Below are 13356 nucleotides of genomic sequence, written 5' to 3' on the forward strand. Positions count from 1 at the left end.
GGAAAGTTAATTCTAATTACATAATTATAATATACTTTTCATCAATTATTGGATAGATTGTCATGGAATTTGGAACAGACATTCACGTTTACCTCAGGATGAGTTGTATTGACTTTGGTGATCCTTTGACTCTGGCGCCATCATCATCAGTTTTCAATAATAATAATAATAATTTGATTTGAGACCAAACACCTGCAGAACTACAGACGTTCCCATCAGCCTCAGCTGGACTTTGTTAGAATAAATTAGCAAATGATAGTATGTAAATATACTAAAATAAGATCAAGAACATGGTAAACGTACGTTACACATCAGCATGTTAGCATTGTCACACAATGCACTAGCATGGCTTAGGTGTTTATAAAGGATCCCCATTAGTCATCTCCTTGGTGAAGGGGTCCAACACAAGACAAACTGTCTTGGCTTTAGACTAATGCTGTGTCTCACTTCTCTACTTACACTTAGTAGTTCAGGATTTCTTTCCCATTACATTAGAATTGTTTTCAGACCCCTAGAAATCTCAAATCATCCAGTAATCCACAAGAAAAACAGATTAGAGGAATGTCTGAAGAAATAGATATACAATTGTGTTGCATAGAGGTTTTTCTCAGCTTTCCTATTCTATTAGTCACCTTATGAACCTGATTTTTGCCTTGTGACCACCCCAGGGGTTGGGAACCGCTGAGACGTAATGTTGATGTTTGAGGAATTTAAATGTATTTTGCTGTTGTTAAAAACACTCATCAAAAATCGAATGGATTGTTATTGTGAGTACGAGTTAAATGAGAACTCTCAGAATATATACGTATAGATATATCCAACTTTAACTCCTTTACAGTGATGGCTGTAGATGAGCTAACGTTCGGTGTAGAAAATCATTCCATTTCTGTTCTGTTCAGTAGTGATTAATGAAATAATAACGCTAATCTTCTAACTTTAATCTTCCATTCGAAGGACCATGAACATGCCACGTTTGATGACATCCTCGGTGAGTGTGACATGTGTGGGTTTTGAAACGTTTTCAAGCTCTCAAGTAGAAAAGTTACTCTCCCAGTGTAAATGTGGAAAAGATGAGGGTGGGATAAGTTTCAGCTTGCTGGAGAGCAGAGATGACTCATAGTTTTGTACTGTGTGTGTGTGTGTGTGTGTGTGTGTGTGTGTGTGTGTGTGTGTGTGTGTGTGTGTGTGTGTGTGTGTGTGTGTGTGTGTGTGTGTGTGTGTGTGCGTGCGTGTGCGTGTGTGTGTGTGTTGTGTGTTTTTTTGTGTGTGTGTGTCAAGGGACAGCCAATTAATGTTTCTCACCATTATGTCTGAGTGGGAAAAGTGACACCTCTCTCTGTGTGTGTGTGTGTGTGTGTGTGTGTGTGTGTGTGTGTGTGTGTGTGTGTGTGTGTGTGTTGTGTGTGTTGTGTGTGTGTGTGTGTGTGTGTGTGTGTGTTGTGTTGTGTGTGTGTGTGTGTGTGTGTGTGTGTGTGTGTGTGTGTGTGTGTGTGTGTGTGTGTGTGTGTGTGTATTTCCCTGGCCCAGAGGAGATAGAGAAGAAGCTGATTGGCTACAGGAAAGGCTGTAAGATCTGGAACATGCTCATTTTCTGTCAGGTGAGTGACAGGAGACACATGGACATATTGTGACGTTAGTGTTGACTTGCTAACAGTAATGGATTGAAGGTAAACCGATATCAGCTGCTAATGATATCAATATGTTTTTTTTGCCGCTCAAAAAAATCATTTTTTTAAGTTTCATATTATATTTTGGGACAAATATTTGCTTTTGGCAGTTTAAATAAAAAATCCCTTAGTTTGAGCCTTTAAAGCATCACTGTGTCACATTGTTATTTTTTGTGATTTATAGCCACCTACACTTCTACACCACTGTGGTTAATATGGACAGCTGTACGCGTACAGTTTTTATGACACAGCCAAAACATCAAGCAACTGCAATAACACGGGATAGAGCAAGCCAGCTAATATTACCTACTAGTCCAACAGCTCGCCGTCTGTCTGCAGCCTTTTATTTTACCACGCTCTCGCCAGTAAAACACGCAGCTCAACGAGTAGAGCTTTCTGTCCATCAGAGAACTCTGTCAATCAGGGAGAGTGGAGGTGGAGCAGCTTTAACCCACATGAAACACATGGAACACATCTCCTGCTGCCTAGATGATATACTGCATATATGTATGTATATATATATATATATATATATATATATATATAGAGAGAGAGAGAGAGAGAGAGAGAGAGAGTAACAGCTACCCCTTTCCCCAGGGAGGCCCAGGCCATCTGTACCTGCTGAAGAATAAAGTGGCCACCTTTGCAAAAGTGGAGAAGGAAGAAGACATGATCCAGTAGGTGGACCTCTATCACCCATCATCATGATACAGGGCAAAGAGCAGGCATTATCCTGTTTAAATGTTCATGCATAAATAGTGACAGAAAGGAAGTGAGGAGGTTGTCTTAGTCATGTTCAGTATACTGTAGTGTGTGTTTAGAAATTATTCTGGACATGCAGCAACTTATAGATACTTATATATTCCTGTCAACCGCGCTCCGTTAGAAACTTTGGTAACACTTAACTTGAAGGTATCTACATGAACCCTAACCGTAACTCTAACCATAACTCTAGCCCTAACTTGTCATGACAAAAACCGAATGACACTTACTAAAAGAAGCTATGTCATAAACGTTTATGACTTGTTTATAATGTTTATGACACGTTCATGACAGTGTCATGTCACTCTTATGTAGATACAAGTAAAGTGTATCCGAAACTTCTAAGAATAAGATAGATGGTTCCTTTGTTCAACCTTTCAGGTTTACCTTTCACATTTGAATGAGTACAGCTGGTATAAAGCACGTGATGGAAATCTCTAACCATAAAGTGCCTCCACATTGTATTCAGAATTGTGACTATTATGCGGTTTGGACTCTAACCGCTCAGCCATGTCTTGTTGCTTGTGTTAACGTCTGCAGGTTCTGGCGGCGGCTCAGCAGGCTGATGAGTAAACTCAATCCCAAGCCCAACCTCATCCACATCATGGGCTGCTATGTGTTGGGCAGCGCTAACGGAGAAAAGGTACTTCTCTTTGGTGTCATGACAAGCAGTAACAACAAATAAGACCCCACTAGTTAGGGAACACGTTTACATTAAAGGTCTACATGCAGCATGCTTACTCATAATCTCTAATATGCACACACACACACACACACACACACACACACACACACACACACACACACACACACACACACACACACACACACACACACACACACACACACACACACACACACAGTCTCTCTAATGAGGCACCAGAGCATTTTAGCATATGCACGGTGCAATTATAAAGGAGGGAGCAGTTTTTATACAAGGAAGTGATTTTCTTATAAATCATAGGGACGAGCGTATAAATTATCTTCAGCTCTGATCCTGCTGTCATGCACAGGCAGGGGAGGACACACGCAGCACTTTGGAAAGACAGAAAAAAAACTCCTGACACCCCTTTAATGAAGTTACACCCACTCAGCCCTGCTGCAGTTACACGCTCACACATTTACACACACAGCTCCTCCTGCCACAACCCTTCAGCCCCCACACAGACTGATACACACTCACTATATGCAGGCACCCACACACACACACACACACACACACACATATACAGCATATGCACAGGAACATGCCCACACACTGAAATATTGATGCTAGAACTACTGTACTACTGCTTCTTAAGATGGCTTACTGCTGTTTCAACCTTTGTTCTGAGAAAACACTTCTAGATCTTCTTCTGCCCACTTCACGAAAACCTCTGAAATCTTGAGTGAATTATAGTTCTGTATTAATATTTCAGGGATACTGTGGGTAAAAGGCCATTAGATGCATACTGTATGTTTGTGTTCACCTCGTGCTTGAAATGAAGTGTTTAATGCAGTGTAAAGCTGTGAGGGCGGTCAGACACTTACAGAGAAAAACCACCAGAGGATGATATCTGAGGGTCTGATGAGCCTGATAATGATGTTACATGTGGTATGTTAGTATTTTAGTGGTAGAGAATTAGATTAATATTAGGGCTGATATGTTAAAATGCGATTTTTGCTGCTACAACTGACGTGGTCACGTCATAGGATCACTATGACTGGCAGGGCCATAGTCATAGTGCACATATACATACAGTATTTAAAGTCCAGTATAGTTCACAGGCAGAGTTTAATCTGCACTTTAGTTTGCATGATTTGGTACTGACTTTTGTACTGACGTTTCCACCAGGCTGTCAGTGCTTTATGTTGTCATGGTAATTATTACATGTTTACAAGGCTGGACGATCAACAAATCAGTGGCTGTGATTGAAGTAGTTTATGAATAATATGTCATTCATATAAATTTATGCTTCTCCTAATTGCATTATTATAATAACATACAGGTCTGTCAGACAGGAAGACCAGTTTATGTTTAATCTATCTAATATTGTGCTGGTCATACTATACAATGATTTATTGTTTATCTTTGTTAAATAATGCAGCAGATAAAGAGATTCAAAATAATCACATTTAAATTGCAATAGTGGTTAAACAAATCGCAATTAGGATATTTTCCAAAATTGTTCAGCCCTAATTCATATTTATAATAAATCAATAGAACTACTTATGAAAACAGAGTAACATAAAGGCATGTCTCTATAATATAAGCCTCGTTTAAATACAGCTGATACCCTCTACAGCTAAATAAAGGCCACTATGTGAGAATGGACAGTATTAAATGCTGCGTGTAGCACATTTCCAACAGCCTGTGTTGTGATGTAGAAGTCCCACAGGGACTGGACAGGGACAGCTTCTGCCTGTTTGCACTCCTGCAGGCTCGGCTGGAGAGCCACTATTAATAGACTGAGTGAGCTAGCTTCAGATGATGCTCGCTCCACTCCACCCTGCATCACTCCCTACAGCTCCATCAGCCTGCCTGCACTGCCAACACATACATTTACATTTGAAAAGAAAGAAGATAAAATGAACATCTGCCACAGAATATAGTTGTCTGCAGTGTCAACCTGATTTAAAGTGGATTGGTCACGTATCCTGTCGTGATGTGGTGCTGCGTTATAGCTGTGCTAGGGAGGATGACCCATGGGCACAGGAACCATATTATTGAGTTTTGGGAATCAGAGCATTCTGCCAGCTCATGTTTTATTTGTTCAGACAGATTTCCAGCTGACCAGACCCTGGCTGGAGGAGGAGGAGAAGGAGGAGTAGTTAAGATTTCCAGATAAAGCACATGCTGATGGAAGGATACAGTTGGGTTTTTGCTACGTAACACTTTTGCAAAGAACAAATATCAAATAAAGTGCTCGGTGCACAGTGAGGCTGGTGATTTGGGATCTCAGATACATGCTGTGTGCCATTTCCACATTTCAGTTAGAGACAATATCAGTTAGCGGGTCCTTAAGCTGTGTGCTGCTGACCAACTAGCGTCAGTGTTCACAATGCTATTCAGCCTGTCACTGGCTCATCCTGTCATACCAGCATGCTTCAACAAGTCCAACATCATTTCTGTGGCCAAGAGAAGGAGAGAAGCTGGCCTGGATGGCTACCACCCAGTGGCCCTCACCTCTGTAGTGATGAAATACCTGTACGACTGGTGAAGGATTGACACCCCAGGGCTTTGTTCTGGGTTCCTTGCTGTTCTCCATGTACACAGATACATTAAAATGACAACATATACATGAACACAGCTTAACATGACACAAAAAAATATATAAGAATGAATAAGCAGAAAAACTAGTGAAATGATAAGGATATTGACTGACAGTCTTGTTGTACATAAGGTTCAAGATAAAGGCATGTGGTGTTGAAGATGAATAATGTCCAGATACAGTCAAAAATACTAGTGTGCAAAGATCAAGTGATTAATAATAAGAGTATAATCGAACAGCAATCAAGTAAAATAAAAGTCCAGTTTAAAAGCAATCCTGATACGTGGACGTGTTCTGGTAGACCTGATGTGCAGAGGAAAGAAAAGGTGTAGACATATTCAGGTGTTCTAGTAGTCCCAGACATCCCTAGCCCTAATCCTCTGCACGTATTCCTCCAGTTTCCTTCTGTACGAGTCCTTGCTCTCCAAGTCTCTGTTTTAATTCTCTTTGTACACGTTGGAGGCCCTTTTCTTTAAAGTAGGACCTTCAGGTCGCTGGTAACCCAGGGTTTGTTGTTTGGGTAGCACCAAACTTCTTTTATTGTCCCCAGACGTGTTTAGCCATCAGTGTCCTCAGTAACTGGTTCATCCAGAGCATTCCAGCCAGTGGCATTACCTCACTAATTAAGAAGGCAAAGGTCTATATGGGCTTTTAACGGCAGGTCCAGTGAGATAAGGTGTTCCTTCATCAGCTCGCTGCTCTGACAGGCCCTTACCCCACTGCAGATCCATTCTGACAGATATGCATCTGAACAGACAGAACACATTACCAAAAGTGCCTTTCATTTATTGTCAGCTATTGCCATGCTGGTGGCACAATGACCTTTCACAAAGACTCAGCTGCAGTGCTGCATGGGCAGAATCAAAGTGCTGCAGGGCCTCCTGCTCTCTGCATGCACTCAGATCTCTGCACCATCACCACTTGGTTGGTTTGTTTCCATGTCAGAATGCCTGATAGCATTTGGAATGAAGTATTCCTCTCTGTAACTCTTCCTCTCTGTCTCTGCCTCTTGCCCTACAGCTGATTCAGACTCTGAAGAAGCTGATGAGACCCTCCTCGGTCGAATTCAAGTCCCCTCTAGAGCTGTCTGCAGAGGGTGAGACCCTACACACGCATTTTCAAATAGTTACCAGCTCAAACACATGCTTTGTTTACACATAGAGGTTTATTGCATGCACCACGACATGCACACACACAAAAAGCAGTGTTGGTATTGATTGTGGCTATGGGCCTCACCTGTTCACTCACTGAATGCTAATATGGACTTTAATATTAATCACGGCTATGAAGGAAGCACGTTAGGGAACATACAAGACAGGTGTGAACTCTGCTGAGCTCTCAACGCATCACTCATCACTCATGTTCCCGACATCATGCAATGCTTATCGTTTTATTATTAAAATATTTTTATTATTATTCCCTATTTTGTGTAACCCGTCATTTAAAACAGGTAGTCTCATTGAGATCTCTGTACAAAATAAATATATTCAGTGTAAGCACAGACAGATGCACGGATAATTCCAGCCCAGTCTCACAGCAGTTCGTGAAATAGTCACATAATTTAATCTATTTTGATTCGTGTGCCCGGACACGATTTTTCCGTTTTTTTGTGGTGGTCAGCACATTTTTAAACTAATATATTTCAATGGGAAGCATCTTTCATGTTCACAGAATGATTCTTTCTGCCAGTCGGGCTACAGCAGAGAAGCCTTTAGAGTTTAGATGTTATCATGGTATTCATTACTTTATTTGAATGATATTATGTCGGCCTTATAAGCAGTGAAATATTACAGTGTGCACAAAACACTCCACTAAGCGGGGCGCATTCAGGGCCCATATCCCACAATGCAATGCGGTCATTCATATCAGAGAATCGGACAGCGATCAGCGGGTCTTTAACGACAGTATCGCTTCAATGTACATATTTAATGAGGGATTTTGTCACCAGCACCCGTGGGACAAGTTGCTCAGTTTTTCCAGCAGGTTATGTGCACCATGATAACGTGTTCCCAACCCACAGGGATTCAGGAAGTGACATAGTAGTTACCGCCCAGTGGGCTACGTGGGTAGACTGTGTTATCCTCCCCGGCTACACATTCTTGTCAAAATATGGTCACTTCTGGCTTCAAAAAACCAAGATGGCGACATCCAAAATGTTAACTGGAGCCTTCAAACAGTTCACAAACTAATCTGACGTCATTGCTGCTACTTCCATTCTATTTATACAGCTTATGGTTCAGGCCAATATTCTAATCGTACATTTAGCCATCATTTTATTTTCATTCAATTTATTTAATTTGTTTTATTTTTGTCTCTAACATACACTTACACAAACACAAACATTAGTAATCCTGTCTTTTCTGTGTCGTCCTCTGGCTGCAGGCAAAGAGATGATCGAGACGTACTTTGACTTCCGTCTGTTCCGCCTGTGGAAAAGCCGCCAGCACTCCAAGCTGCTGGACTACGACGACCTCTTGTGACCTGATGCACGTTGTGTTGGCTTGTCGGCCGGTTATCTCATGCCTGGGCTTCCTGTACGGTGACAGGGCCTCTGGTCGAAGGGTCCCGAGAGGCCCCTAGACGGGCTCTGTGGCAGAGCTGGAGCAGCAGGACAGTTGGGTCTTTTGTTCCCCTATGAAGCGATAGGGTGGCCCTGTAGATTCAGCCAGCGGTCTACTTTTTCTCCCTTATCCATTTTCACTTTCTGCCTATCTCTCAGAGAAAAGAGAAAGAGAGGGACAAGAAAAAGCACGAGAAGCAAGGGACTCATCATTCTAGCCTAGATGTGTCAGAAGACCCTGGTTCAGAGAGGATCAAAGAGGGACAGCTGAGAACAGAAGGAACTCGTTCTTTCTCGTTTTTTTGCCTTTAGCCAACCTATCTGTTGTTTTAAGATAGAGGCTGATAAGGAAGGGAGTATTTTCTTTGTCAGGTGAGGAAATTAGAGCTTATATGTAAAAAAACAAGTGCTTACTGGAGCCTTAGAGAATAGATTTCCAGCATCTCTATCCATGCTCACGTGTGAAAATCTAGACTTTTAATTAGTCCTATTCAAATTGAGAGTTGTCTATTAAACACAACTTTTTTAAACTTAAAATATATGTATTAGTATTTCGTACGGACTGTTGTATTAACTCAGGTTATATATCTTGTTTGATACTAAGAATTGTACTCACTGTAGGCAACATACTGTAGATCAGAATTCAAGGCCTTCACAGTCCACACAGCGTCGTCCTCAGTGACAGTCCTGACTGTCGGGGGATGTCATATTTTAATGTGTGTGTGTGAAGAGCGGAGGTTTTCTATATTTTCTTAGTCTTTCAAGTCAACTGTAGCCAAACAGACTGATGTATCCGTGCATGTTTCAGAACATTTCAGCATTACATTTGACCCTGTGTCCATAGTGTACTTGCAGTTTGTCACCTCTGTTGCAGGTGGAGACTATGACAGCAGACTCTCTACACCATGATGTAGACAGAAATACATGCTGATAGCATACATACAGTAAACTGCATTTATTTCAACACTAGATTTACTCACATTTTTTTTGAGTAAATTACAATTTATTATTATACTTTATTTTTACTGAATTTACTGAACTTGAATCACTCAAAGTAGCAAAGGAGAGGGTTTCATTTTTGTTTTTCCTTCTCTACCAAGTCTACAGTTTTAATATAGTGCTTTTAGCATTTCAGTGAATATCACAATATGATGGTCTGTGTCGCCAAACAGTCCTTTCCATACCCATTTTAAACATCAGGATACGTTCTCTAGAGTGGAAATGTTAACTCAAAGCAATCTAGTCCTGCACTTCCATTATCGTTAGAAAAATAATATATAACCTGACTTTTAATCCCCACAAACTCCAAAAGCACTGGATCATCATCTACATTCCACACAATGCAACTGGACAGCATCTTTTTATCACCCTCCCTGCCTGGTAAATGCCCATGTCTTTCAAACTCTGAACCCCAACATGTTGCACAGGCAGAGAACCCTGATAAGATCGTTGAAGGGAACTGATCTTCACGTGGACTGAACACACACTGGCCACATGTCTCCTCACAGGCTGCAGTAATGGCCTGAGCTGTATTTATTCCAAAGTCTTTGCATTTTTTCAAAGCAAGTGCTACCCCAATTGTACTGTAAAGAGCAACAATATGTACACTCATTATAAAGTATATTTACACTAATGATAAATACGTAACTGCTGCATAAAGTTACTCTACACTGACAGTACATGTTTTTAAAGCTTACTTCCCATTTGGAACAGTGTAATTGCTGGGATCAGTACTGATTATGTATCGTCAGATAGGAGGAGTGACATTACATTGCTCCGTCTCAAGCTTGTGCTGAGGTGGCCATGTATTCTATTGATGAATTATTGTTGAATTATTGTTGAATTTATATCTTTCTGCAGATGTGTTTGCAAAGATAGGTTTATGAACACATCATCAATGTTTAATTTATATGAAAGTGAAGGAGTGATTCAGGGGAGGAATTTCAACTATACTGTACGTGTCATTCCTCCACATATGCTTCCTACATTTATATCCACGCTTCCCTGCACACTGTAAATGAGTGAAGACATGGCTGACTGAGCCCTGTCACTGCTGACGTGGACATTCATGTCTTGTGTTGTTGTTGCTTCTTGAGCCATGCAGTCAGCTGAGCTGGAAGAAGGGTTATTTGCATTGGAACATTTTATGGATTCAGATGACAACACTATTAATCTTAATGCATCCATGAGGACATGGGGTCTCTAAAAGGAGCGCTGTGGTCCAAACTGGGACATGAAAGCATTGGAGTTCTCTCCTTACATCAAGTAAGGATGTAAAACATGCTAGCAAAGAGCCGCTGTCATACTTCTTTTCAGCATCATATTTGTATTCTTGGTGTCTACTAGAATAGGTTATACATGCTTTAATGTTTCTCATACTGCCATTGCTGCAGCTCCTCCACCTAAAACACTCTGTCTGAGCTCTTGGCCCCGCCCTCCTGAAAAGCCAGTGGGCGGGCGGTGCTCAGGCAGCACCTTTGGGCAGAACAGATGTAAAACTGGGCTGCTTTCTCCATCAGTGACATCACTATTGGAGGAATTTCAAACAGGTATGTGGGTGAGATGTTTCAGACAGTTGAGAAAAAGTGCTGTATGGGGGAGACAAAGTTCCATTTGGAGGGAAATGTGTTTTGTACTTCATACATACATCTGTTCCATACACAAACAACTATACAGTATATCACACACTAAAAGACGGAGAAAATCCAAAAAAGCATTATATAGGCTCTAGTAGTACTGCATTTAGAACACTGTTTTATAGTACAAATGTTTTTACAGTGTGCTTTGTGTCAAATGAAAGCTGACACAGTTTTATCCTGACTGCCTTGGTTTTTGGACTGAAGTCTGTTAAGTGAGGAGGAAGGACCAGGCAACTTTAAAACTGTCCTCAGCATTATAACAGCAGGCTGTTGTTGTTTTCTGGGTGTGAATTATTGTATTACTGTAAATTATGATTTGGGTATGTGCTGGTTTTGCAGTCAACTCATCGCTGTGCCACGAAGTAGCAAATATCACAAGATTACTGTCACATTAACTGTGGTCATTCCTGTTAACAGCTTAGACAATACACAGTATGTTAGACAAGATTTGATTGGAATACTGGCTTTTATTTGAAATGTTATGCTGTTTTATATTACATTTGTACAATTACATTTGGCCAGTAGCTGCTGCCACTCTTGTTGTAATCTTGCTTGTTTCTTAGCATATGTACCAACCTCAAAAGGTAGGAAATGTCCATTCATGTAAAAATCATAGAGAACATTCCTTTTTCTTTTTGCTCATGCATTGTAGCCCTGAGACATATTTCTCAAACATTAAAACATGTGACAGTGAACCTCAAATTTATCTTTGCCTAAAGGTAGGATTGAATCTTTGTCATTGCTGTACATTCATGATTTTGCTTCATGCTACTCTCCAAACATTTCTTCTGTAGCAATAACTGTGTATGAATAGTTCTGTATGGTTATATTTGTAAAATGTACATGATAGGGAATAAAGTGCAAGGTATTGTGTTAGTCTGTAATAATACCTATAGATTACAGCTCTTGCTTTGCTGGAACGTAGGTTAATTGGAGTGGAATTTGTTTGCCAGAAAACCAAAACAATGAGCTAAAAAAGGCTAAAAACCTCCAGCTGAGAGGAATCACAGAGGTGGGGGATATTTCTTTGTGGGTTCATCAAGACGGGCACCCCCTCTAATATCCAGTCATTTGATCCATTTGGAGCTCCGTGCTGATCCCTACGGTGGAAGAGCATTGGAGAAAGCACGAGACCTACCATCATGTCATCTACCTGGTATCATGTTTTGGTAACATTAAAGGAGTTGAGCAGAGTTAACCTCAGAGAGTCATACCAGGACAGTCTTGGCAATTTATTGGGTGACGGCAACTTTGAGACAGCAGAAAATTCTCAGCCACAAAGAGATAACTCAGATGTCAAGAGGCTCTTTAATGACTTGTATTCATATTAGCATGAACACTGGAGTTAGGCGAGCGAGTTGGACTCGTCATGCTGGCTCACTGAGGCAGCCATTTCCATTTCCTGAGAGCACAATTACACAAATGGAGAGATTGACCCATGAACGCCTCCGCTCTCCTGTTATTTTCCAGATGAAAATGTCATCAATGAGACCCCCTGTTGAAATTATTAATAAGCATTGCTGTGGCCTCCCCGCTGCTCTCGCTGGTTTCCGTGAAGGTTGCCAGGGCTCAGTTGGGAGTGTGATTGAGTGTGATGACGGTGATGGATTGATTGCCCTGATATCTCCAGTCAGGCTGTGGTTGTATTTTGGGAATAGGGGAAAATAATGTGTTCATGTAACGTCTGTTTCACTTTGCATCAACTTCTAAGTCATCTAACTGAGCATTACATTTTGAAAAAGCCTTCCTAGACTAACACACATTAGAGATCTGTGGGAGTGATAGATGTTATAATAAGGCTCAAAGGTTCAACATGTGTCTTCATGAATAAAGTCTAGTTTATTATGGAAGGTATAATAGCAATTCATTTTACTGTGTGTCTGGGGCCTTTGATGCTAGGAAATGTTAAGAATATATATGGGTAGCTTCCCTGAGCTTTTGGGTTCTTCCTTAGAATAGATAATGGAACTTTAATCCAAACTATTGTATCTGAACTTCTAGCAAAGAAATGTTGTTGCATTGCACAATGTTGGTAATAACCTGTGAGGAAAACTATTGTTTTTAAAACTTTATTTACATTAAACCTTAGCTCTACACAGCATGTTTCTATTGTGTTATTGATCGAGTGATGGCATGAATACAGTGGAAATGGTTACTACCATTTGAAATCTTGATCACTGTGAGCTTTCAAAAAATAAATCACTGAAATTATCCTGCTTTCTGCATTCAGGTCCAATCCATATCTGCATAACCCTACTGTGACAGTGACTGAAAATGTTTTCCACAGCATGACTTGATAGCCATAACCAGACTTTTCATAAGTTAAAAAAAACAAAGAGTCACATTTTAAACCAGTCCAGTTCCAGTTCTTAAGAATCACTGCCACATGAACAGAGTTGGGCACAGTACTTCCAAAATGTAATACATTATAGATTATAGTTACTAGGATTTCAGAGTAATTAGTTATATTACAATAT

The 13356-nt window shown here is 40.6% G+C and overlaps 1 protein-coding gene across 4 annotated transcripts in view; it reads left to right on the plus strand.

Annotated features, from left to right (window-relative positions):
• The window catches only part of nsmfb (NMDA receptor synaptonuclear signaling and neuronal migration factor b), a 55010-nt gene extending 42035 nt beyond the window's left edge, over positions 1-12975 (plus strand). For all 4 annotated transcript variants that reach the window (XM_039804432.1, XM_039804429.1, XM_039804430.1 and 1 more), the window contains 6 exons: positions 955-988; positions 1528-1598; positions 2265-2344; positions 2970-3072; positions 6701-6776; positions 8063-12975. In XM_039804432.1, the coding sequence (XP_039660366.1) occupies positions 955-988; positions 1528-1598; positions 2265-2344; positions 2970-3072; positions 6701-6776; positions 8063-8160 (462 nt within the window). In that variant the 3' untranslated portion in view covers positions 8161-12975. The remainder of the gene's footprint in view (positions 1-954; positions 989-1527; positions 1599-2264; positions 2345-2969; positions 3073-6700; positions 6777-8062) is intronic.
• The last annotated feature ends 381 nt before the right edge of the window (positions 12976-13356 follow it).

This window comes from Perca fluviatilis, chromosome 6 (genome assembly GCF_010015445.1).
Source record: "Perca fluviatilis chromosome 6, GENO_Pfluv_1.0, whole genome shotgun sequence".
NCBI lineage: Eukaryota > Metazoa > Chordata > Actinopteri > Perciformes > Percidae > Perca > Perca fluviatilis.